General features: G+C 38.0%; 1 protein-coding gene across 1 annotated transcript in view; it reads left to right on the top strand.

The window, feature by feature from the left end:
- Positions 1–18,176: 18,176 nt before the first annotated feature.
- The window catches only part of TMPRSS11D (transmembrane serine protease 11D), a 60,223-nt gene continuing 53,639 nt past the window's right edge, over positions 18,177–24,760 (top strand). The window contains exon 1 of the mRNA XM_086405578.1: positions 18,177–18,253. Within this exon, the coding sequence (XP_086261704.1) occupies positions 18,246–18,253 (8 nt within the window). The 5' untranslated portion in view covers positions 18,177–18,245. The remainder of the gene's footprint in view (positions 18,254–24,760) is intronic.

Consider the following 24,760-nt stretch of genomic DNA (forward strand, 5'->3'; position numbering starts at 1 on the left):
TACAGAAGATATGAACAAAGTGCTTTGAAATAGCAAATGAACCCATAAGTGTCGCATGAAGATATTAGGAGAGTCACACTCATGTATTCCATAATATTAATACATTTAGATGATGATTTTGTAGAAACTGTTACTCTGTGTGACAATACTGGTTAGACATCAGGGTTATGCATCATTTACTCATGTAAACCCAAATATAAACCAAGCCATTAGACAATTGAGCTATTTTATAATTCCCATCACACGCTATTGATAAGGCATAAAAATAATCCTAAAATAATCCAAAGGAGATTTAAAATTTACTCACATAAAAATTAATCCATAAGTTAGACTCATAGAATTTGAAGCTCAGAAAACACTACAAGTCCTATAGGCCAGTACACTTAGAGTTCAGAGAACTGAAGCCAGGAAAAGTAAATGATTTAGTAAAGCTGTAGGTAATTTGTATCCCCAGTGGGCCTAGGGCCCAGGGCCTAAGCTAAGCTAAGCTAAGTCACTTCAGTCATGTCCAACTCTGTGCAACCCCATAGACGGCAGCCCACCGCCCAGGCTCCACCGTCCCTGGGATTCTCCAGGCAAGAACACTGGAGTGGGTTGCCATTTCCTTCTCCAATGCATGAAAGTGAAAAGTGAAAGTGAAGTCGCTCAGTCGTGTCTGACTCTTCATGACCCCATGGACTGCAGCCTACCAGGCTCCTCCGTTCACGGGATTTTCCAGGCAAGAGTACTGGAGTGGGGTGCCATTGCCTAGGACCCATCAATTTCACATATCCTTTTGTTACAAAGTATCTTTATGATCATCTATATTATTGAATCATCAGCTGTATAAAAATCTCAGTGAGTTCTACTGAATCTGTTTTAAATTAAGAAACTCAAGAATTTTAAATGAGTGATTCACTTAGGCAGCTGGCTGCCAATTCTCAGAACTCACTTCAGGATAACTCACTTCAGGATAAAGCTACTTCTTCATACATAAAGATATACACAGGCACATGAATTATTCAATATTATGGTGGTAAGAAACAATTTCAATTTCTAGTGTTAAGATTCAAGGAACGACCTTAGAGTTATAACTTTGTGTTTCTAGTCTTGTGAAACATTTAATCCTGGATCACATATAAGCAAATATTGGCATATCATTTAAAATCTAATAATACAGTTGGTGATCAGAGAATTCTACAAATAATATCATTGAATCTGTGTTAGGCCAACTGAATAAATCTTTCTTTCAACTTTTGTTTAAAAATTACATTTCTTTTAATTAACTAGTTTGGGTCACTCAACCTAGTTTGGGACCTAACAGAAGCAGAAGATATTAAGAAGACGTATCAAGAATACACAGAAGAACTGTACAAAAAAAGATATTCAAGACCCAGATAATCACAAAGTGTGATCACCAACCTAAAGCCAGACATTCTGGAATGCGAAGTCAAGTGGGCCTTAGGAAGCATCACTAGGAACAAAGCTAGTGGAAGTGATGGAATTCCAGTTGAGCTATTTCAAATCCTAAAAGATGATGCTGTGAAAGTGCTGCACTCAATATGCCAGCAAAAAATCTGGAAAACTCAGCAGTGGCCACAGGACTGGAAAAAGTCAGTTTTCATCCCAATCCCAAAGAAAGACAATGCCAAAGAACGCTCAAACTACTGCACAATTGCACTCATCTCACACACTAGCAAAGTAGTGCTCAAAATTCCCCAAGCCAGGCTTCAACAGTACGTGAACCATGAACTTCCAGTTGTTCAAGCTAGATTAGAAAAGGCAGAAGAACCAGAGATCAAATTTCCAACATCCATTTGATCATCAAAAAAGCAAGAGAGTTCCAGAATAACATTTACTTCTGCTTTATTGACTATGCCAAAGCCTTTGACTGTGTGGATCATAGCAAACTGGAAAATTCTGACAGAGATGGCAATACTAGACCACCTGACCTGCCTCCTGAGAAATCTGTATGCAAGTCAAGAAGCAACAGTAGAACTGGACATGGAACAACAGACTGGTTCCAAATCAGGAAAGGAGTACGTCAAGGCTGTATATTGTCACCCTGCTTATTTAACTTGTATACAGAGTACATCATGTGAAATGCCAGGCTGGATGAAGCACAAGCTGAAATCAAGATTGATGGGAGAAATATCAATAACCTCAGATATGCAGATGACACCACCCTTATGGCAGAAAGTGAGCAGGAACTAAAGAGCCTCTTGATGAAAATGAAAGAGAAGAGTGAAAAAGTTGGCTTAAAACTCAACATTCAGAAAACTAAGATTACGGCATCCAGTCCCATCACTTCATAGCAAATAGATGGGGAAATAATGGAAACAGTGACAGACTTTCTTTTCTTGGGCTCCAAAATCACTGCAGATGGTGACTGCAGCCATGAAATTAAAAGACGCTTGCTCCTTGGAATAAAAGCTATGACCAACCTAGACAGCATATCAAAAAGCAGAGACATTACTTTGCCAACAAAGGTCTGTCTAGTCAAAGCTATGTTTTTTCCAGTAGTCATGTATAGAGTGAGAACTGGACTATCAAGAAAGCTAAGCACTGATGTATTGATGCTTTTGAACTGTGGTGTTGAAGATGACTCTTGAGAGTCCCCTGGACTGCAAGGAGATCCACCCAGTCCATCCTAAAGCAAATCAGTCCTGAATATTCATTGGAAGGACTGATGCTGAAGCTGAAACTCCAATACTTTAGCCACCTGATGCGAAGAAATAACTCGTTGGAAAAAACCCTGATGCTGGGAAAAACTGAAGGCAGGAGAAGAAGGGGATGATAGAGGATGAGATGGTTGGATGGTATCACCAACTCGACGGACATGAGTTTGAGTAGGCTCTGGCAGCTGGTGATCGACAGGGAAGCCTGGCATGCTACAGTCCATGGGGTCACAAAAAGTCAGACACAGCTGAGCAACTGAACTGAACTGAACTGAATTTGGGTCACTCTGAAGCAGGATTTTTCAACTTTAGCACTCCTGACATTCTGGACTAGATAATTCTTTGTTTTGAGAGGCTACCCTGTGCATTGTAAAATTTTAGCAGCATCCCTGACCTCTGCCTTCTAGACATCTGAAACACACTTCTCTCCATCCAGTCCAAATTATGTTAACTGAAAATATCACCAGATGTTGGCAAATGTCTCATAAGGGGTGAACTTCTTCCTTGTTGAGAACTACTAATAATCAAAGGCATTTGATTATTTTCAAAAATTCCAGAGATAATCTGAAAATTTTCACAGAGTATTCAAAAACTATAGTCTGCTGGTCAAACTGTGTGTTCACTATAATGTTCCTAAAAGAAATGGCAGAGGAAGTGACAGATACTTTAGTCAGTGAGTATTTCAGATACAGAGTGATTGCCTCACACACAATGTGACTGAAGAGTTTCTCTTACTCCTGCTTACAGCAAATTCATAGAGCACTATCAGCTATTGCTATGAAGACAGGCTTTCTATGAATACACCCTCTAGTAAGAATTTCTCTACACTGACCACAATTCACAGTAAGAAATGTCTCATATCACAGCTCCATAAATATGTAACAAAATACATATATAGATTAAGAATTGAAACAGAAGATTCATAAAACAATGCCTCTCTTACTAAATACAATAAAATTTATTATTTCTATTCTATTCTGCTTTTAAAAAAATGCTTGACCCACAAATTAAACTGATTTCACAATCTATTAATCACAGGTTGTAACCTGTGTTTCCTATAACACATTCTGGGATAATAATTCACCATTATTAATGCCATAGTATTATTATCTCACCTGTTCCCACTACATTCCCTACCTTCAAACTATATTTTTAGCAAACTGTAGCTAGATTATGGGGCTTCCCAGGTGGTACTAGCGGTAAAGAACTGCTTGCCAATGCAGGAGACGAGACTCAGGTTCAGTCCTTGGGTTGGGTAGATGTCGTGTAGGAAGGCATGGCAACTCACTCCAGTATAATTGCCTGGAGAAGCCCATGGACAGAGGAGCCTGGCGGGCTAAGGTCCATAGGGTCACAGAGAGTTGGACATGATTGAAGCAACTTAGCACAGCACAGCACAGCTAGATTATGACACTGTTCAATACTGCTAGTCCCATGCACTCAAATCTTCACTGATTTCCCCTTTGCCTGATAAACAGAGTATAAATCCACATCACCATAGCTTGTAAGGCCCTTTACAATCTGCCAACAACCAAGTAAAATTTTGTTTCACTCGTTCTCAGTGTTCTTGTAACACTGAATGTTACTCTTTATTTCCTAACACATAGATAGTAGGTTATGCAAGATTCTCTTCACTCTACAAGATCTAGCTCAAATATCACCTCTATCAATAATACCTTTACTATCCAATAAAAATTACTCTTCATCCAAAGTTTTTTGAATGCTTTTTTTTTTCCCTAGAGCTTTTCTCATACTTTACTTTGTATGATAACTTTTATGTACATTTATTATCTCTAAAAACATACTAAGTTCCATTAGGCTAAAGACTGCTTTATTCATTTTTGTATTCCCCACAGCTTTTAGGAAAATAATCTGTATATATTATGGTTCATGAAAGAATAAATTAACAGGCTAATCATGATTTCTAGGAAGGAAAGACACCTCAGTTCTCAGTTACTAACTGCTTCCCTCAGCTCACTTTCTTTTACACTGCTTTCCAATCTGTGCTGGCCCCATCTAGCATATTCTTGAATGTTTCTAAGGAGGTCCAGCTCTCTGTCTACATTAGAAGCAATCAAAACACAGTAAGACAAGTCACTAACCTTTCAGGAGCCCCTCTAAATCAAAAACTTTGTCCCGTATTCCCTTAACTGAGCACATTCCAAACCTATAGGGATATTTGGAGATAAGATCAAAAAGCACATCTCCCATCTTCTTTTTTGTGTTTTTATTTGATCTACGAGGACTGTCCTTTCATCTTTTTTCTTTCATGGACCTCACAAATATGGGTACTTCCAAAAGGTCATCTTAGATCTCCATGATTGTATTTTTGCAGTTTAGGCTCTTCTTTGTTGAATTTGCCCAATGAGAGATAATAGAGATAAAACTAAAATTCATATACAATATCCACTTTTGAATACTCACAGAAATAAAAGGTTGGAATTTCAGGAAAAAAAAAAAAGATGACATTTGGTTCACCAACTTTAATTATCCATATGCCTGTCCTTTCTTTTCCATTAGTAATCAAGATTTAAATGATAAACTAACATTTTTAAACTGATTTTATTCTTTTCTAAGTTCAGGAGACTCCTCTCACACCAGAAGTCAATTAAAAAAAAATGAAAAGAAATCCCAAATGTCACTTAGAAAGTGAGGGAAAATCAAAGATAAAAATGTAGGCTTCAGGAGTCAGAAAAAGAACTGAAGAGCAGTTCTTTAGATCACCCTACACTGTGTTTAGCCTTGAAACAGGTGTTACGGGTTAAAGCATATAGATGACTCCCTGGGGAAGCTTAAATTTTTTCACTCAACCTTGATGATTCCCACATATTAAACTGTTGTCAGTCATCTTGCTGGGATCATGGGTGGGTAGAGACAGCATTCAGGATTCCTATCAGTGCTTTCTTGAAACTGTATTATGCTGCTGCTGCTGCTGCTAAGTTGCTTCAGTCATGTCCAACTCTATGCAACCCCATAGACGGCAGCCCACCAGGCTCCCCTGTCCCTGGGATTCTCCAGGCAAGAACACTGGAGTGGGTAACTGTACTATAAACAGTAACATAATCTGGCTCACGATACACTGCACAGTGGGGGTCAGCACAAGCCTTTAGCTGGGCCTCTAACACCCGAAGCTCCTCTTCCTTTCCCTGGAGGGACAACTGGGAAGTAGGATGGAGACCATTCTAGGTCAAAAGTCATGCCACGGCCGACCACTGTTCTGTTTCCTCTCTCTCCCTCTCGTGCAATGAACACTATTCCTGGTACAAAGGCACAATCTTTTCTGGCTTTTCATGAAAACCACTCCAAAAACAGCCTAGCCCTCACATTGCCTTTCATGGGGTCATTTTAAGAACCTAACCATCAAATAGGAGATGCTTACACCATCTCCTAATTCAGCTGCATTCCTTATTTCCTTCTCGTTTAGATGCCTCTGGAAAAAATCAGATCAACAGATTCTAGCACAAGACAAATAAACAAATTAAAAAAAAAAAAAAAAGACTAAATTCCAAGGTGATCTGGTAACTTTTCCCTGTTCCATGACTACAGACTATTCCTAATCCTCAAAATGATCATAGTATTAAATGTGCTTGTTCAAAAGCCTTGGAAAACAAATAAGGATGAATCAGTAGAAAATCACCAGTATTACTGATAAAAAAAAAAAAAAAAACAACTCAAGTACAAGCTATTTAAACAGTAAGTGAGAACTGTTATCTTTGTGTCAAAAGGATGTTACGACGCACTTTCATGGTTCCAAATGACCTCAAACTCTGTTTAAGTACCTCTCTACTATCACGTATTTCACACGCTGCTGAAAGAGTGCATTACTAATACAAAGCTAGTACACTGATGTTAATTTAAATCAACTGGATTATTAAATATAGGTTTAAATAATCTTGAACAAACAAAAGGCTATGTGGCAGTCTAACATAACATTATGCTATGTTAATGTTACATATATGTATATATTATATAGACATATATAATGTTTTATATATGCATGTGGAGGGGGAGCTGGGGGAGGAATTTGTACACGTATACGTATGGCTGGATCCAATGCTGTGCACCTGACACTATGACGACGCTGTTAATCAGCTATACTTCAGTACAAAATAAAAAGTCTTAAAATATTAAAAACTTTTAAAAACAAAATCCTGTCTAGACTTTAAAAGGAAACCAGAATTGAAAGAGACACGTGTACCCCAATGTTCATCGCAGCACTGTTTATAATAGCCAGGACATGGAAGCAACCGAGATGCCTATCAGCAGACGAATGGATAAGAAAGCTGTGGTACATATACACAATGGAGTATTACTCAGCCATTAAAAAGAATACATTTGAATCAGTTCTAATGAGGTGGATGAAACTGGAGCCGATTATACAGAGTGAAGTAAGCCAGAGAGAAAAATATCAATACAGTATACTAACGCATATATATGGAATTTAGAAAAATGGTAACGACAACCCTGTATGCGAGACAGCAAAAGAGACACAGATGTATAGAACAGTCTTTTGGACTCTGTGGGAGGTGGGGGGCATGATTTGGGAGAATGGCATTAAAACATGTATAATATCATATAAGAAACAAATTGCCAGTCCAGGTTCGATGCAGGATACAAGATGCTTGGGGCTGGTGCACTGGGATGACCCAGAGGGATGGTATAGGGAGGGAGGTGGGAGGGGGGTTCAGTATGGGGAACATGTGTACACCCGTGGCAGATGCATGTTGATGTATGGCAAAACCAATACAATATTGTAAACTAAAAAATAATAATAATAATAAAATGAAACACAAACCAAAAAAATAAAACCATCAGAGAACCTTTACTTTTTACTACATTTGTTGAAACTACTCATGTATACTGGCATAATTTTTACATTTGGTATAATGCCATCACCTTTCTATCATTTATCTCATATTTTTTAGCTAATTTCTTCATAATCTTTATTTTATTCCACAAACACGCACCCACTCTCAGCAATAAAGACCTTAATAAATATTTCTAGGTACTTTTTTCCCTTGGTAGGAGATTTTATATATCTTAATCATAATAGGCTAATCATTCTGTTTTAGACATGTATATACTATTTCTTTTAAAGCATCTAAAAACAAAAAATGAAAAAAAAAGTTTTTAGCTAATACTTAATGTAATTTTATCTCACAAAACACTCCTACTTGCCTCACCTCTCCAGAGAAATTTCCCCTACTGTGACTTAATCTTGGTAACCGGCCTGGCAGCCAGGAGAGGAGATGTCTGCTGTTCCTGGAGAGAATGGCTATCAGCTTATGAAGAAGAGGCCTGTGACAAGTCCCTGCACAACGTGAATGCATGCTAAGTTGCTTCAGTTGTGTCTGACTCTTTGTGACCCCATGGACTGTAGCCCACCAGGCTCCTCTGTCCATGGGATTCTTCAGGCAACAACACTGGAGTGGGTTGACATGCCCTCCTGCAGGGGATCTTTCCAGTCCAGTGATCGAACTTGTGTCTCTTACACCTCCTGCACTGGCAAGCGGATTCTTTACCACTAGCACCACCTGGGAAGCCCATCCCTGGACAATGCTAGCTCTCAAAGGAGAGAAAACTCACTTCTGCAGACTCAGAAGGCTCAAACAACAACAACAAAAAGTCTACAGAGTCAAAAACTTCAGGTTTTCTTGCCCAGTAGCCACATCCCATGTTCAGGTCCCAAGTTTTACCAACTAGGTCTCTGACTGGATCAACAGATCTGTCTATGTTGAGCATCCAACTATCACTGGAGTTCAGACACTCTATCCAATCCTGCGCTTTATATTCAGCTTTACCTGCTCACCCACTGCATTAGATGAGAGCTTCTCAGTCCACTGAGGATAATCCCTGGATCTCATACTCAGCTTTCAGTTATGTTAATTTCCCTCAACTTTTCATTATCCACCTCTTGCACACACATGCAAACTAGTAGCAACCATGCAATTCCACTGTCTTTATGTGTATCATCCTCACCCTCATTCCTTTCAGTGCATAAATTGGCACTGGTCCATGCACTCACCTCTACTGTCATGCTGGCCTGGCACCAGGGCTGAGAGTTGTAACAATCATACAATCATACCACCACCTTGTGCTGGAAGCTATTGGCATGCCACCTAGTATCCAGTTCTCACTACCAGCTGAGTGGCGATTGATCCAGTTCCCAAATCACATCTTAACTTCTGTTTCCTTGGAGCTCTTTCAGTACTACCTACTACAAATGGGCCTTTCTGGGTAGCAGAAACTTCGACAAAGTAAAAGAAAAAAGGTTTATTGAGAACTAAAACCTGTGAAAGGAAAAGAAAAGAAGAAGGATCTGCCAGGGAAAGTTATCAGATGGCAATACCAACCTGACAAAAATGTCTTTCAGATCATCTGGGAAACTCTGAAGTAAATATTCAGTTCAGTTCAGTCACTCATTCATGTCTAACTCTTTGCAACCCCATGGACTACAGCACGCCAGGTTTCCCTGTCCATCACCAACTCCCAGAATTTGTTCAAACTCATGCCCATCGAGTCAGTGATACCATCCAACCATCTCATCCTCTGTCTTCCCCTTCTCCTCCTGTGTTCAATATTTGCCAGCATCGGGGTCTTTTCTAATGAGTCAGTTATATGCAACAGATGGCCACAGTATCGGAGCTTCAGCTTCAGCATCAGTCCTTCCTATGAGTAAATATTACCTGTTGAGAAATGCACACTAGGTGGAAATGACAAGACCTTTATGCCACTACCTTGCTCAATCATTGGCTGAGTGCTACCCAGAAAAAAAAAAAAAATGCTTTGAAAACTGAGGCAAACCCTGACAAAGTTAACAGCTAGAATCAGGTTATTTTAAGCATATCTTCTTATTCTGATACTTCAATATGTGAGGGCTTGCCGACCCTTGGAGGGACTTCCTCTTCCAGGGCTAGCTAATTCCCAGAGACAGCAAATAACTACACAGTGAGTATGTACTCCAAATGCAAACCGACCGATCCAGAGCCTATCCCCCTCCTTTTTTGAGTTCTTACACTCTGGGCCATTATTCCTCTGCCAGGGAACAGTATTCACATAATTACAGTGTACCCATGCCAGAGTCAGATATGAGACAACTGGCCACAGCCCTTGTGTCACAGAGCCCACTGAAACTATTCAAACTAGCCAGTCTTAAGCCTGCTCCCCTGACTTGCCTGTTCTTTCGACGGAAATCACAATGAAGGCTCTCGTACACAGTTGTTCCTTTTTCCCTCTGTCTCTGAGTGACCCTGTGCTTCCCCATGTGACCCTGTGTGATGTGCATGTCCCCTTCTCGGGAGCAATACATAACAAACTATCTTTTCTATCAATGCAATCATCTACTGATCTGCTAGCCTCACTTTACTAAATAAAAATGGAATCTGTGCTGTAAAACACTCATACTCATACTCTTTGCAGCTGAGTAGGTTGTCTCGAAGGATGATCTGAAGGCTACTTCCATGTGTCTTACAGGAGTGATTTTTTAAGCGCATCAAAAATAGCTATAATACTTCAGAGAGAAGTAAATTTTTATTCATCATTTCATTCAATAATTTTTTTAATTAACCTAGTTACACATGTTAGTTACAGATGATTGACTCTCAAAGCATAGCATTCTTTTCCCCGTAGGCCATTATGGTCTACTATAGAATAATTTCAAAAATGTGCTGACAATGAAGGAAACTATAAGCAAGATGAAAAGACATCTCTCACAATGGGAGAAAATAATGGCAAATGAAACAACTGACAGAGGACTGATCTCCAAAATATACAAGCAAATCATGCAGTTCAATGCCAAATAAACAACCCATCAAAAAATGGGCAGAAGATCTAAACAGACATTTCTCCAAAGAAGACATACAGATGGCTAATAAACACATGAAAATTCTCAACATTGCACATTATTAGACAAATGCAAAGCAAAACTACAATGAGCTATCATCTCACACTGGTCAGACTTGTTGTTCAGTCGCTAAGTCATATCCACCCCTTGGCAACCCCATGGACTATTGCAAGCCAGGCTTCCCTCTCCTTCATTATCTCCCTGAATTTGCTCAAACTCATGTCCATTGAGTCAGTGATGCCATCCAATCATCTCATCCTCTGTTGCCCCTTCTTCCCTCAAGCTTTTCCAGCATCAGGGCCTTTTCAATGAGTTAGCTCTCTGCATCAGGTGGCCAAAGTATTGGAGCTTTAGCTTCAGCATCAGTCCTTCCCAAGAATATTCAGGGCAGATTTCCTTAAGGATTGACTGGTTTGGTCTCTTTGCTGTCCAAGGGACTCCCAAGCATCTTCTAGACTCCTGCTTCAAATCAAAATTTGAGAGCATCAGTTATTTGGCACTCATCCTTTATGATCCAACTGTTACATCCGTACATGACCACTGGAAAAACCACAGCTTTGACTATATGGATCTTTATCAGCAAAGGGATGTCTCTGCTTTTTAATACACTGTCTAGGTTTGTCATAGCTTTTCTTCCAAAGAGCAAGTGTCTTTTAATTTCATGGCTGCAGTCACCATCTGAGGTGATTTTGGAGCCCAAGAAAATAAAATCTGTCACTGTAGAATCTGTCACATTCTGTCACCAGTCAGAATGACCATCATCAAAATTTGTACAAGCAATAAATGCTGGAGAGCATATGGAAAAAATGGAACTCTCTTGTACTGTTTGTGGGAATGTAAATTGATAGCCATTATGGAGAACAGTAGGAATATTCCTTAAAAAGCTAGGAATAAAACCACCATATGACACAACAATCCCACTACTGGGCATATACCCTGAGAAAAATCATAACTGAAAAAGACACATGTACCCCAATGTTCATTGCAGCACTATTTACAATAGCAACCAAGATGTCCATTGGCAGTTGAATGGATAAAGAAGTTGTGGTACATATATACAATGGATTATTACTCAACTATAAAAATGAATGTATTTGAGTCCATTCTAATGAGATGGATGAACCTAGAGCCTATTATAGAATGAAGTAAGTCAAAAAGAGAAAGACAAATATCATATATTAACACATATTACAAAATCTAGAGTGATAGTACTGATGATTCTACTTGCAGGGCAGCAAAGGAGACACAAAAAAAATAGACTTTCAACACAGTAGGGGAAGGAGAGGGTAGGATAATTTGAGAGAAGAGCATTGAAACATATACATTACCATACATAAAATAGATAGCTAATGGGAATTTGCTGTATGATGTAGGGAACCCAAAGTTAGTGCTCTGTGACAACCTAGAGAAGTGGGATGGGGAGTTGGGGTGGGAGGCTGGTTCATGAGGGAGGGGACATATGTATACCTGTGGCTAATTCATGTTGATATATGGCAGAAATCATCACAATATTGTAAAATCAGTTCAGTTCAGTTCAGTTCATTCCAGTCACTCAATGTTGTAAAATAATTATCCTCTAACTAAAAATAAAAATAAAAGTGTGCTGTAATGAGCATGAGAGGAGAAGCAAACAAATATGGGATCACATTAGAGAGAAGCCAACATATCCTAGGGACTTCCCCAGTGGTCCAGTGGCTAAGACTCCACGCTCCCAATGTAGGGGGCCTGGGTTCAATCCCTAGCCAGGGAACTAGATCCCACATGCTGCAAACAAGACCCGGCACATCCAAGTAAATAAGTAAATAGTAAAACATTGGAAAAGACCCTGATGCTGGAAAAGATAGAAGGCAGGGGGAGAAGGGGATGACAGAAGATGAGATGACTGGCTGGCATCACTGACTCAATGGACATGAGTTTCAGCAAGCTCCAGGATACAGTAAGGACAGGGAAGCCTGGCGTGCTGCAGTCTGTGAGATCGCAAAGAGATGGACACGACTGAGTGACTGAACAACAAAAACAATAATAATAATAAATTATTTGTTGGGGCTTCCCAGTGGCGCTAGTGGTAAAGAACCTGTGTGCCAATGCAGGAGACGTTAAGAATTGCGGGTTCAATTCCTGGTTGGAAGACCCCCTGGAGAACGGAATGCCAATCCACTCCAATATTCTTGCCTGGAGAATCCCATAGACAGAGGAGCCTGGCATAGTCAGACATGACTGAAGTCCAAGCATGCAAGCTATCCTAAGGGTGAAGAAGCCCTCATAGAGGGAAAGCATACGAGCAGTCCTGACAGACTATTCAGAGTTGGAAACTAAGAAACGTATCAAAAGAGACATAAAACAATGGGGAGAGCTGAAGAAACAGAACTGAAGGAGACAGAGAGGGCAGTGTATTCAAGTAACAAAGGATATTCAGGGTATAGACTGTAGAGTTCAAGAAGCAGGGTGGGAAGGAGGGTGAGAAGGTAGGCAAGGTCCAGCTGCTTCAGGGCTCTGCCACCTGTGTTAAGGAGAATGAACTCTCTTACCTGCAAGGGAAGCTACTGAAGAGTTTTTAAGAGGGTAGCAACATAACTCAATCTGTAATAATCACTCTCATAGTGTCAAGAAGAGACTAGATTGGGAAAATATTATGGGCAGAAAAGCTAATCAGAAACTGTGGCAGTAATTCAGCTGAAAGATCAGAGTGGCTGGAGTCATGTACTGGCAGTGGATATAAGGACAAGGGGAAATGGGTTCAATAGCTATTTATGCACATAAGGCATTGAGAAATGAGATAGAGACAAGGATGACACCCAGATTTCTAGTTTGAGAAACTAGGTGAGTGGGAGGTGACTTACAGAGATTGAAAGTACTGGAGAAGCGGATTAGGAAGAAGGAGCACAAAGATGTGCATATTAAGAACAAGTGAAAAAAATGGCCTCCCAACAGAGGACAAAAACCTCTTCCACTATAAAAGGAAGGATACAGGCAGAGGCATAAAATTTACAGATTCAGTGACAAGTAGTTGAGGGAGTGTCCACCTAGAGGCTACCATCTTTTTCTCCAATGGTAGAACTGTTAAGTCATCCGTTGAAAGCAAAGGTAGAAACAAGAGATAGAAAATAAACACTTGGAGAAGAATAGATACAATATGAAATGGTTTTTGTGAACACTAAACCCTGAATATTCATTGGAAGGACCGATGCTGAAGCCAAAGCTCCAATACTTTGGCCACCTGATGTGAAGAGCCAAGTCATTGGAAAAGACCCTGATGCTGGGAAAGACTGAGGACAGGAATAGAAGGGGACAACAGAAGATGAGATGGTTGAATTGCATCACTGACTCGATGGACATGAGTTTGAGCAAGTTCTGGGAGCTAGTGAAGGACAGAGAAGCTTGGCATGCTGCAGCGCATGGGGTCACAAAGAGTCGGACACAACTTAGCAACTCAACAACAACAAAGCACTGATCAGGGAAACCTGGCTGTATTGCTGGGTAGTATTGAAAAGCCAACTAAGACTAAAAGTCATAAACTGATAATGGGATAAATTTTAAAATAGATACTTACAATGGTTATGTGTATTCATAGTGTTTCTGCTGCTGCTAATTCATTTTAGTCATGCCCAACTCTTTGAGACCATATGGACTGCAGCCTGCCAGGCTCCTCTGTCCATGGGATTTTCCAGGCAAGAATACTGGAGTGGGTTGCCATGTGCTCCCCCTGGGATCTTCCCAACCCAGCAATCGAACTCCAATCTCTTACATCGCCTACACTGGCAGGCAGGTTCTTTACCACTAGTGCCAACTGTTCCTATTATCAACAAAATAAAAGATCACTTAATTTGAGTTTACCAGCCAGGCCTTTGAATTGATGAGATGATTTACATTGTTTATTAATATGTATTATATTTATTTGCCTTGATTGTCTCTCTGAATGTGGGGGAAAAGGGAAAGAGTCAAATTTTCATATATATGTAGGATGATGGAAATTACTTTTTATAGGAGAAAACAAGTCTAGGCAGCCCAAGGGCAACTGATGTGGAGAACTTAGGCAAAGGGTAAAGAATACAAGTTTCTTGCTCTAACAAGATAAGGCTTATGACCAAGCTGCTTCTTTGACCGCTTACTATCAGAAACTGGCTTTAAAAAATTTACATGTGAAAAGCATAAGAAAATAGTTGGCTCTCAACATAAAAGCAATTACAGATTTTTAAAAAGCTTTGGATTTCTTAAACCATGTTTGAAGGAATGCTATAGAAATCAGATTATTTTGATGAATCACAGCCAAAAATGGGAAAGAGTGTATTTTAGAAACACTCAGGGCCATTTTCAAACTGTCTGTGCTTTCCACCTCTCAGTAATTGTGACTTCTACACATGTACAAAAATACTGTCTTGAGAATCAGTGCAGAAGGAATGACCACATAACTGTTGCATTGCCAGGTGGTTTATCTTGGTTAGTTCATTTGATTTGATTTCTTAGAATTCTCACTTCTCCATGAGAATGGTACTTTAACATCATTTTTAAATGTAAGAAACCTGAGGCAGACACAGATAAATAATTTTGCTGAACCCTGTTGGATGGTAAGTAGAAGAACCAAGATTTGATTCTGGGTATATTCTAACTCCAAAGAATGTACTCCATCTATCACATGCCTTTTGAATAGACAAAAGCCTTTGAAACATAATGCATGTGTGCAAGCTCAGTCCCTCAGTTGTGTCCAACTTGCAATGGACATGGGCTGTAGCCTGCTGGGCTCTGTAGCCCCCAGGCTCCTCTGTTCATGGATTTTCAAGACAAGAATGCTGAAGTGGGTTGCCATGTCCTTCTCCAGTTGAAACATAATAGAACACACTTATCTGCATATGTCCCCTTACCTCTCGCTGCCTACAGGTCATAATCCACAAAATTAAACTTGGCCACACTGAGAAAATCAAATTACTACCCAACTTTTAAATTTACACTTACAGTAAATATAAACATGCATATTTAAACAACATTTTACAATTTTTCAGCACATCCATTATCTTTTTTGTCTATCTATATAATAACTCTATGAAGGAGGTCATGACAAATTCATTACCAACTATAGCCATATGACTGTGCTGCCATGAACATGATGACTAAGAAAACTCCAAATTTAAAGAAAACACCCTGGCCCACACCTTCTTAGATCATCTGCCTTTTGGTTGCTTTCTTTGCTCTTATTACTATGACAGGTTCAATTGAATGACTCATACTTCTCTCAAAGCTAGAAGTTTTTTCAGACATTTGTGTACCTGAAGATACTGTCTTTACCATGGTCTCCCCTCTCAGCCTAGGCAGGCAAAAGAACCAACCTCAGCAGTGTGTACACTACATGATTTATCCTCCATCTAAATAAATGATATCATCTATTTCCTTGAAGCCTGTTCCTGTCAGTCCTAGGTCACACTATCTCAGTCTTATGAATGTACAGTTGTAAGAATAAAGTCAAGCCCATGGCAGACAAGAAGAGGATTCTGATATTTTTTGTACAATGTCATTCTATATACCTTATTCTTGCAATGGCCACCTTTTGTAGGATAGAAAAGGTCAAGCCCTATCCTGCCACTCCCTGAGGATCTGAAAATTAAGAGTCAACATCTTTTGAATTAGTCCCTGTTAAGAGCAATCCCTTTGCTTCACAAACCGTAATTTCATGCTCCACCTCCCCTTCCGTGTTGAGCTCATCACAGGAAAGCAGGAAGATGCTTTCAGACTGAATGCAGTTTTCCCCATGCCTTTCCCCTGACTCATTCCCAATTTCTGTGTGAATAGTGATGGGACACCAGAATCTGAATTAATTCATTTAGTTATTAGACAGTCAAACAATACGTACTGACTAAGCACCTTCTCATTAAAAAGGACTTTGCTGATTGTTCTAGGAAATACAGAGAAGGAAAAGAAAGAACACGTATAGTTGGAGGAAAGTGCTGTCAACAAAAACCAGAAGACAATATACTTCACATCCTTAAAAAAAGTACTGAAACAAAAGCAAATTTTAAAGGTCATTAAAATATTTAAATAATTTGCCCCAATAAACAATTTTTCTTTTCATTTATTTCAAGGAAATATTTAGCAATGGGGTTAAAAAAGCATGTTCATGAAGGTGGTCAAAATACTTCATATTAGGAGATGGTTTCAGTATTTTATGATGAATCTATTTGGTGTGATATGATTCTACATGGTTACATATGATTAAAATGCAGCCATTAAAATTCTTAACAATTGATGGATCTAGGTCCTATATTTGCAAGTTTTCTGTAAACTTGAAATTGTATTAAAATAAACTATAATACAGCTTCATATAATACATAGTATCATATATATAATTTAGTATAGTGTATAATGTTATATATCACTTATGTAATAAATCATAATACACCTGTACAGCTATTGGCTACATACGTAGCTACTAGAAATAATACAGAAGCCATTAGAAATAAAAATTAGTAACACAGAGATATACCTATGAAATAATATTGAGCATAAAAAGCACAATACAAAGTTATACACTATGATATAACTTGTGAAAAAGATCTGTACATTCAAGGTTAACATGTAAAATGAAAATGGCTTGTTTAGGTAACTTTGTTCAACTGTTTTGATATGTTGTTTTAGTCTTTTTACTAAAAAAAGAAAGGTCCAGATGTCAAGCGTGAGATATGAAAATGTATAAAGGAATGGTAGGGAGGAGCCCATGCATTCCTATTCCTGTTGTATGCAAAGCTTTGCACATTATATTTAAAAAATGCATAATTGAACACTTCTTGAGTTACAGTCCTGGAGGGAATTCATTAGCTATCCATGATTTACAAGATAATCATAGAAGACCATGTAATCAGCACCTAATTTTTTCAGCAAGTAAATGAGACTCATAAAGGCATAAGTAATTTTTTGCTTAAGCTTCACAATTAATTGGTGAAAAAGTTGAAATACAAATTCAAATTTCCTAATTCTGTTATACAATTCCAATAATTTAGTATTCATTATTTCTCACAAAGTAACTTCAGCATAACCTTCCAAACTTATCTCCTGTCCTTCCCAATACAATACACAGAAATAGCTTTTGTCACTTCCATGCTACTCTACATGGAATTCTCATTCTACACTCTGCTGCCCACTCATCTACTGCAATACTGAGTTAGAATATTTTTTAAAGACATACTCAGAGAAAGACTAAGTGAATTTTAGTATGAATTGTTCTTCTTGCTTATCTGACAAATTTGTGTACATACTCAATTACTTCTCTGAATATTTCAAATGCTGTGAGAAAAAGTGAATTTTATCAAAGAGAAGGGAGTATTACCAATTAATCTATGGAAAGCATTTTCTGATAGTCTTTGGCTTGCTGTGGCAAAAAATAAGGTGTGGTACAACATAATAACATGGGCAAGAGTGTCACATCCTTTTTAAATTAAAAACTATGATGCTTCAGCCTATGGAGTAGTTATAGCCTTTCACAAAATACATATCACCTGTTATATTTAATCATAAGTTACCAGTATAAATAAAATATTTACTGATTTGCAAGATTTCCTGTCCATTCCACAAGTCATATGATTGGTTTAAGTTGATTCCTTCAGACTTGTTTAACAAGTTAGGTTTTAATTGTGTGGAATTTCCTCCTTTGCTTGAGTTCTTTTATAGATCACATATAACATATGAGAGTCATTCATTTGAGTGGAAATCTCAGAGCAGTTGCATAGGCAGAAAAAAGGACTTCATTATTAAGGATTAAAATGTACAGGTAAGTTCTGTTTTTGTTTTGAAATTTTGACTTTATCATAAAGCATATGAAAAGTATACAGAAGCTTAAGAAATTTTGGTTGTTAGTTACTTCTAGTTACTATTCTCAAAACTTCATTGAAACTTACTAGTTAATGTTTTAGGTAATATGCTTGATATTGTTTAAATAAGGTGCTTCGCTGCTTGACTGAATTTTTAAACAAATTGAATAAACCTAAATAGATGACTTAGTATTATGAAAACATATATTTAAATCAGGAAGTGTTTTTGTTTTCTCATGTTTAACTTCTCAGAAAACTGATGTGTGGTTTTAAAATGTAATCAGTAAAAAATTCCTTTGCTGTTTTAAAGTTTTTAAGGGTTCTGTGTTTTTACTTCTGTCAAAATATCACTTTAGCTATTAAATATGAAGTGAATTCTGAAGCCCTTTTTAAGAAAGCAAAAACTGTATTTGTCTACCTTTTATATACTATGATATCATTACTTTCAAGCAAGTTTTTGTTGATTCTTAGTATTTGCCTAGTTTTCTTTTCAATAGTTGCTTATCTTCATATACTTCCACATTAAAAAGCAATAAATTATAGCACAATCTAGAGTCAGATGGTACAATCTCAAAATTATATAATTTGAGATGTTTGTGCTTGCATCTGTGAGTATATTGTTCATTTTGTTTTCCCATGAACACAAAAAAGTGTGATACAAATAAGTCATTTTAAAAGGGAAATAAATGAAATATGGATAGTTGGCCATGTCAAATGTAGTTGAGTTTATTTTAAATCTCTTGAACTTTAGGAAGGAAGAAATCCAATCAATATTCAAAAAAATTTTAGTAAAATATATGTACAATTATATGCATTTAAATATATATATATAACAATAAAAAATGGGTGGCAGGAACTTCCATGGTGATCCAGTGGTTAAGATTCCGTGCTCCCAATGGAGGAGTTACAGATTTGATCCCTAGTTGGGGAACTAAGATCCCACATGGTGCAGCCTTAAAAAAACAAACATGTGTAGCAGCCTAAGCTTTCCAAAATAAGTATTAATTAGTAAGTAATAATATAAGAAAATAATAAAAATAATTTCATATTCATACAAGGATAGTATAAAAACCTATTAAACTAGGATAAAATCTATGAAATAGCACATATTGTATGCTCTCATTTATGTGAAAATCAATCACAAAATTGTATTTACTCATTGACTTACCTCTGAAAAACTATACATATGAAAATGTCTAATGAGAAATATAAAATATTAATGTTTGTTGTGTTACAGTGGTGAGCTTATGAATTATGTTTTTCCCATTATTCCTAAACTTTTTATGACAATGTGGAATTGTTCTAATAATCACAATACAATCTGAAATGATTTTGCTAAAACATTTTTAATTTTGTGAAGAAATTCCTCTGATTAAAAAAAGTATCCTCATAAATAGCTAAACGTCTTTCAAAGAAAAATAAAAGGAAACTTGTAAACAATGTAAATAATGAAATTGTACAATTTCAGAAAGCCTTGAATCAATGTAATTTCTAAACTGATCCATCCTTACACTCAATAAGACCCAAACTTTACAGTTACAAAAATAAAAAACAACAAACAACAGCTCTTCTGTGGAACTTGGTTTCTATGCAGCATACTTTAAAATATTTTCTCTCTTAAAAATAAGCTGTATCTCCAAATAATCAGTTTTTCCTTTTTTATTAACCTAAAAGTACGTAACTAGAAATTAGTTTTGCTCATTGGTTGGTTGATTTTTATTGTAAGAAGATAATCAGAGTTACTACGCCAAATTGGTGAATTTTGAGAATAACAACCCTTGTTCATCAATTTGAGGACCCATGACTACGAAACAATGTCCCTGTCAACCTGAGTAAACAGAATTTTCAGTGGAAACAGGAAACCTGTTACTCAAATGGCATGGGTAATTTAAAAACAGCAAATTTTTATTTTGACAAGACATATGCCTGAGTTTAATGGTGGGAGGAATTAATTGAAATTTTCAGTTTCCTTTTACTGGAATATCCCCATCAGCATAAAGACACACCCTACTATCTTCAATTTAAAATAAATAAATAAATAACTCAAGCTTCACTATTTTCCAGTTCCTCCATATGCTCTGAGGGAGCAACTGGGTAGAGGAAGTGACATGAAAGTAATGTTTTTAGGTAATTCTAGGTCATTTTTAGGTAAAATAATCAGGTAATTTTGTGATACTTTTGGTTGACAATGGGATCTCTTAAATGGTTTGTGTGTGTGTGTGTTAGTTGCTTAGTTGTGTCTGACTCTCTGCAACCCCGTTGACTGTAGCCCACCAGGCCCCTCTGTCCACGGGATTCTCCAGGCAAGAACACTGGAATGGGTTGCCATTTCCTTCTCCAAAAGGAACTATAGAAAGAAAGAAAGTGAAGTCGTTCAGTCATGTCCGACTCTTGGCGACCCCACAGGCTGCAGCCTACCAGGCTCCTCCATCCATGGAATTTTCCAGGCAGGAGTACTGGAGTGGGTTGCCATTTCCTTCTCCTTAAATGGTTTGATTACTTGCATATAAACTCTAAGACCTCTTTTAGGTTGTCCTCTCCTAAAGTTTGCAAAGATGGTGTGTTTCTTTTTTTACCTACCTGTTCACCTCTCTCTGAAAAGGGAAATCCTATCAGGGGACCCAGGCAGTGGAGTTATTGTGACATAATTATTATTCTTTTCAAATCCTTAAGTACCCTAGATTTTCTCAGGTGCTCTAAGAGAGTGTGTTTTCCACTGGATTACATGAAAATTGTGAAATGAAGTTTGGAAAATAGGATGAAGATTCAAATTTGAAATTTAGCCTGTAGTTTAAGGAAAGATTAAGGTAAATGAGAATATCTCAGCTCAGGAACAGACATGTCTTAGAAGGACTCCTCGCACCATAACAAATCTTATTTCCATTTTCTTCCTTTTTGTTCACGCTCACGATATGATTAACTGACCACACAGATGTGTCAGTCAGTCAAAAGACATGGGGAAAAAAGCTATAACTGTCAGAAATACTTTCCAAATTCTGCCTGTTGATTCAATTCTGGTTTGTGAATTGCTATTTTAATTTTCAAAAACCATGCTTAAAATTGTAAACCATTGGCACCCCACTCCAGTACTCTTGCCTGGAAAATCCATGGATGGAGGAGCCTGGTAGGCTGCAGTCCATGAGGTCGCTAAGAGTCGGACATGACTGAGCGACTTCACTTTCACTTTTTACTTTCATGCATTGGAGAAGGAAACGGCAACCCACTCCAGTGTTCTTGCCTGGAGAATCCCAGGGACAGAGGAGCCTAATAGGCTGCTGTCTATGGGGTCGCACAGAGTCAGACACGACTGAAGCGACTTAGCAGCAGCAGCAGCAGCAGCAGCAGACAAAAGATATATTTCTCAATAGAAATTAGGCAAGTGAATACCAACTTATCTTTACAGTAACAGAGCCCAAAACGGTGCTTTTAGAGTACAAGTTACCATGCATAAGAACCAAGCCACAAGCTGAAAGAGCTACCCAATGGGCCAGCCCAGAATGTTTAAATAAAAAGGAATGGTCAAGGGTATGAAATGTTGCTAAAGGTCTATGAGACATGTGTACCCCAATGTTCATCACAGCACTGTTTACAACAACTAGGACATGGAAGCAACCTAGATGTCCATTGGCAGATGAATGGATAAGAAAGCTGTGGTAAATATACACAATGGAATATTACTCAGCAATTAAAAAGAATGCATTTGAATCAGTTCTAATGAGGTGGATGAAATTGGAGCCTATTATACAGAGTGAAGTAAGTCAGAAAGAAAAACACCAATACAGTATATTAATGCATGTATATGGAATTTAGAAAGATGGTAACGATGACCCTATATCAAGACAGGGAAAGAGACACAGATGTAAAGAACAGACTTTTGGACTCTGTGGGAGAAGGAAAGGGTGGGATGATTTGAGAGAATATCATTGAAACATGTATATTATCATATGTAAACTAGACAGCCAAACCAGGTTCAATGAATGAAACAGGGTGCTCAGGGCTGGTGCACTAGGATGACCATGAGGGATGGGGCAGGTAGGAGGGGGTTCAGGATGGGGAACACAGGTATACCCATGGCTGATTCATGTGAATGTATGGCAAAAACCATCACAGTAAAGTAATTAGCCTCCAATTAAAATAAATAAATAAACAAAAATCTAAAAAAAAAGTCTATACCTTATCTTCCCTTAGAAAGTCATGACTGCCTTAAAGCAAGGACAATTGGCCATTTTTTAAACGTCCCCACTGTCTTACAGAGTGACACAATAAGTACTCGATATCTATTGATTTTTTCCACTATGCATTCAATAAACATTCAATTTAATGTTTCCACCATTCATTCTGTGTAAGAGAGTGCCCACAATATCCTAGGTTGATTAATTAATTAATTTAAAAGAGCACAGACAAAAAAATTAAGAGACAACTCCATACCACCAATTAATCTCTCTTTAGATCAGTTTATTCATCTGGATAATGGATAAAGTGAAGTAGGAATTCCTGCAGTTCCCTTCTACTGCTAACATTCTGTGATACTGCAGAAGGTTATCACTCTTACAAGATGCCATTACAAAAAAAATAAATAAAATGTTACCTGCAGTTAAAGTTGGGTTTTACCTAAAAGAAGAATATAAAATTTGCCATTTATTGAAGGCAGGCCAGAGTTCTAGGTACCTTACAAACAGAAACACCTTTAATTTTCACAACCCTTTGAGGCATGTGATTGGCCCTATTCTATGAATGAGGAACTAAGGCTTGGAAAGATTTTTTTGTCACTAACCCATGGTCACATTGTGTCTGTCTGGATACAAAACTTGTAATTATCATTACTGTACTATATTATCTTTCTGTATTACTTGTAAAATAAAATAGAAAAAAAACTAAGTAAATAGATCCATTTATCCAGGAGACAGAGAGGGATCTCTTACGGCTCTTCACGCCCATGCTAGAAGCCTTAACAACGTTCACAGAGTAGACAGGACCTCACTTCCACCATCTAACCCACCTCTCACTGTACAGATACACTTAAACACAGACCATCAGAAACTTCAGGGGACACAGTGGAGAACTAACCACAATCAGTCCCTCCCTCGTGAATTTGATTGGCTGCACACTGACAAAGGGCCGAATGTCAGACAATAACTCTAGCTGTGTTAACACATTTTTAACTTCTTTATCCTCACAACAACCTGGAGGTACCATTATCTCCTCTATTTTGCAGATAAGGTAATAAGGAGAAGTAAGGCAACTTCCCAGGTTGGTGCAGCAAGTAGATAGCAGAAATAGAACTTGAACTCATGTAATCCAGCTTCAGAGTCTATGCTCTCAACTGTGGCTCCTCTCACAGAACTTAATCTACCAGGGAGGGGAGGGAGGTGATGTGGGAATGGGGAGATAAGAAAAATATAAGCAGACAGACATTCTTAAGGGAATAAAGTATTTGCAGAAATTTAATGTGTAGTAGATGTGAGAGAATCTACCAAATAGAATGGTCATGGAGTGAGAAGGAACCATCTATGTGAAGCAGGAGAAAGGAGAGAATACTGTGAAGGTGGTCAGGAACTCACTGATTTTTCATTCAATGACAAAGGAGAAAACTCAAGTTCATAGAAGTGATTTGCCTAATGTCAAGTAGCTTTGCTGATCTCTTCCAACAGTGTTTTCCTCCACACTATGTAAACTGCTTCCCAAGAAGAGAGATATATCTGCAGCATTTTTACTAAGTTCTGAGGAATATATTCTATTGTGTAGGTTTCAAAAAAGTTAGTACCAAGACCCTGGAACTCTGCTCATTTCATATGACACGGAATCCTCCTGGGAAAATGATACAGAGAATCTCAATTTTTTCCTCTGCCTCTTTAGAAATCCTGGGCAAGAAGCCACTAGGATTAAGTTCTGAAGGGTTGTTGTTTTAAAGATGTTGTTTTAAAAAATATACTGATGCAACTAAATATTACTCAAGAGCATTTGAAACAACTAATCTTGGGTTTGGTCCATGATTCATTAAAAGCTACTTCTTTTCCCTATGAGAACCATTATCATGTACTGGATATAGTTAAACAGAACTAACCATGAAGAATACATACAAGGTTCTGATTTCAGTCTCCATTCTTTCCAAGTTATGGGTAATAACACTTAACTAGTAGCTCTGAGAGAATAGTGCAGTCAATTTCCAGATTCTCTATTCTATCATGCCCACTAACTTATTCCATCAGCTTGTGCTGAAATGTCTTTCTTGCTTTAGAACCTACCCTAATACATTTTAACTTCCCTGGTGGCTCAGACGGTAAAGCGTCTGTCTACAATGCGGGAGACCCAGGTTCGATCCCTGGATTGGGAAGACCCCCTGGAGAAGGAAATAGCAATCCACTCCAGAACTATTGCCTGGAAAATCCCATAGACAGAGGAGCCTTGTAGGCTACAGTCCATGGGGTTGCAAAGAGTCAGACACAACTGAGCGACTTCACTATTCA

Source organism: Bos grunniens, chromosome 6, assembly GCF_055505025.1.
Source record: "Bos grunniens cultivar Pamir isolate PY7600 chromosome 6, Bosgru_T2T1.0, whole genome shotgun sequence".
Taxonomy (NCBI): Eukaryota; Metazoa; Chordata; class Mammalia; order Artiodactyla; family Bovidae; genus Bos; species Bos grunniens.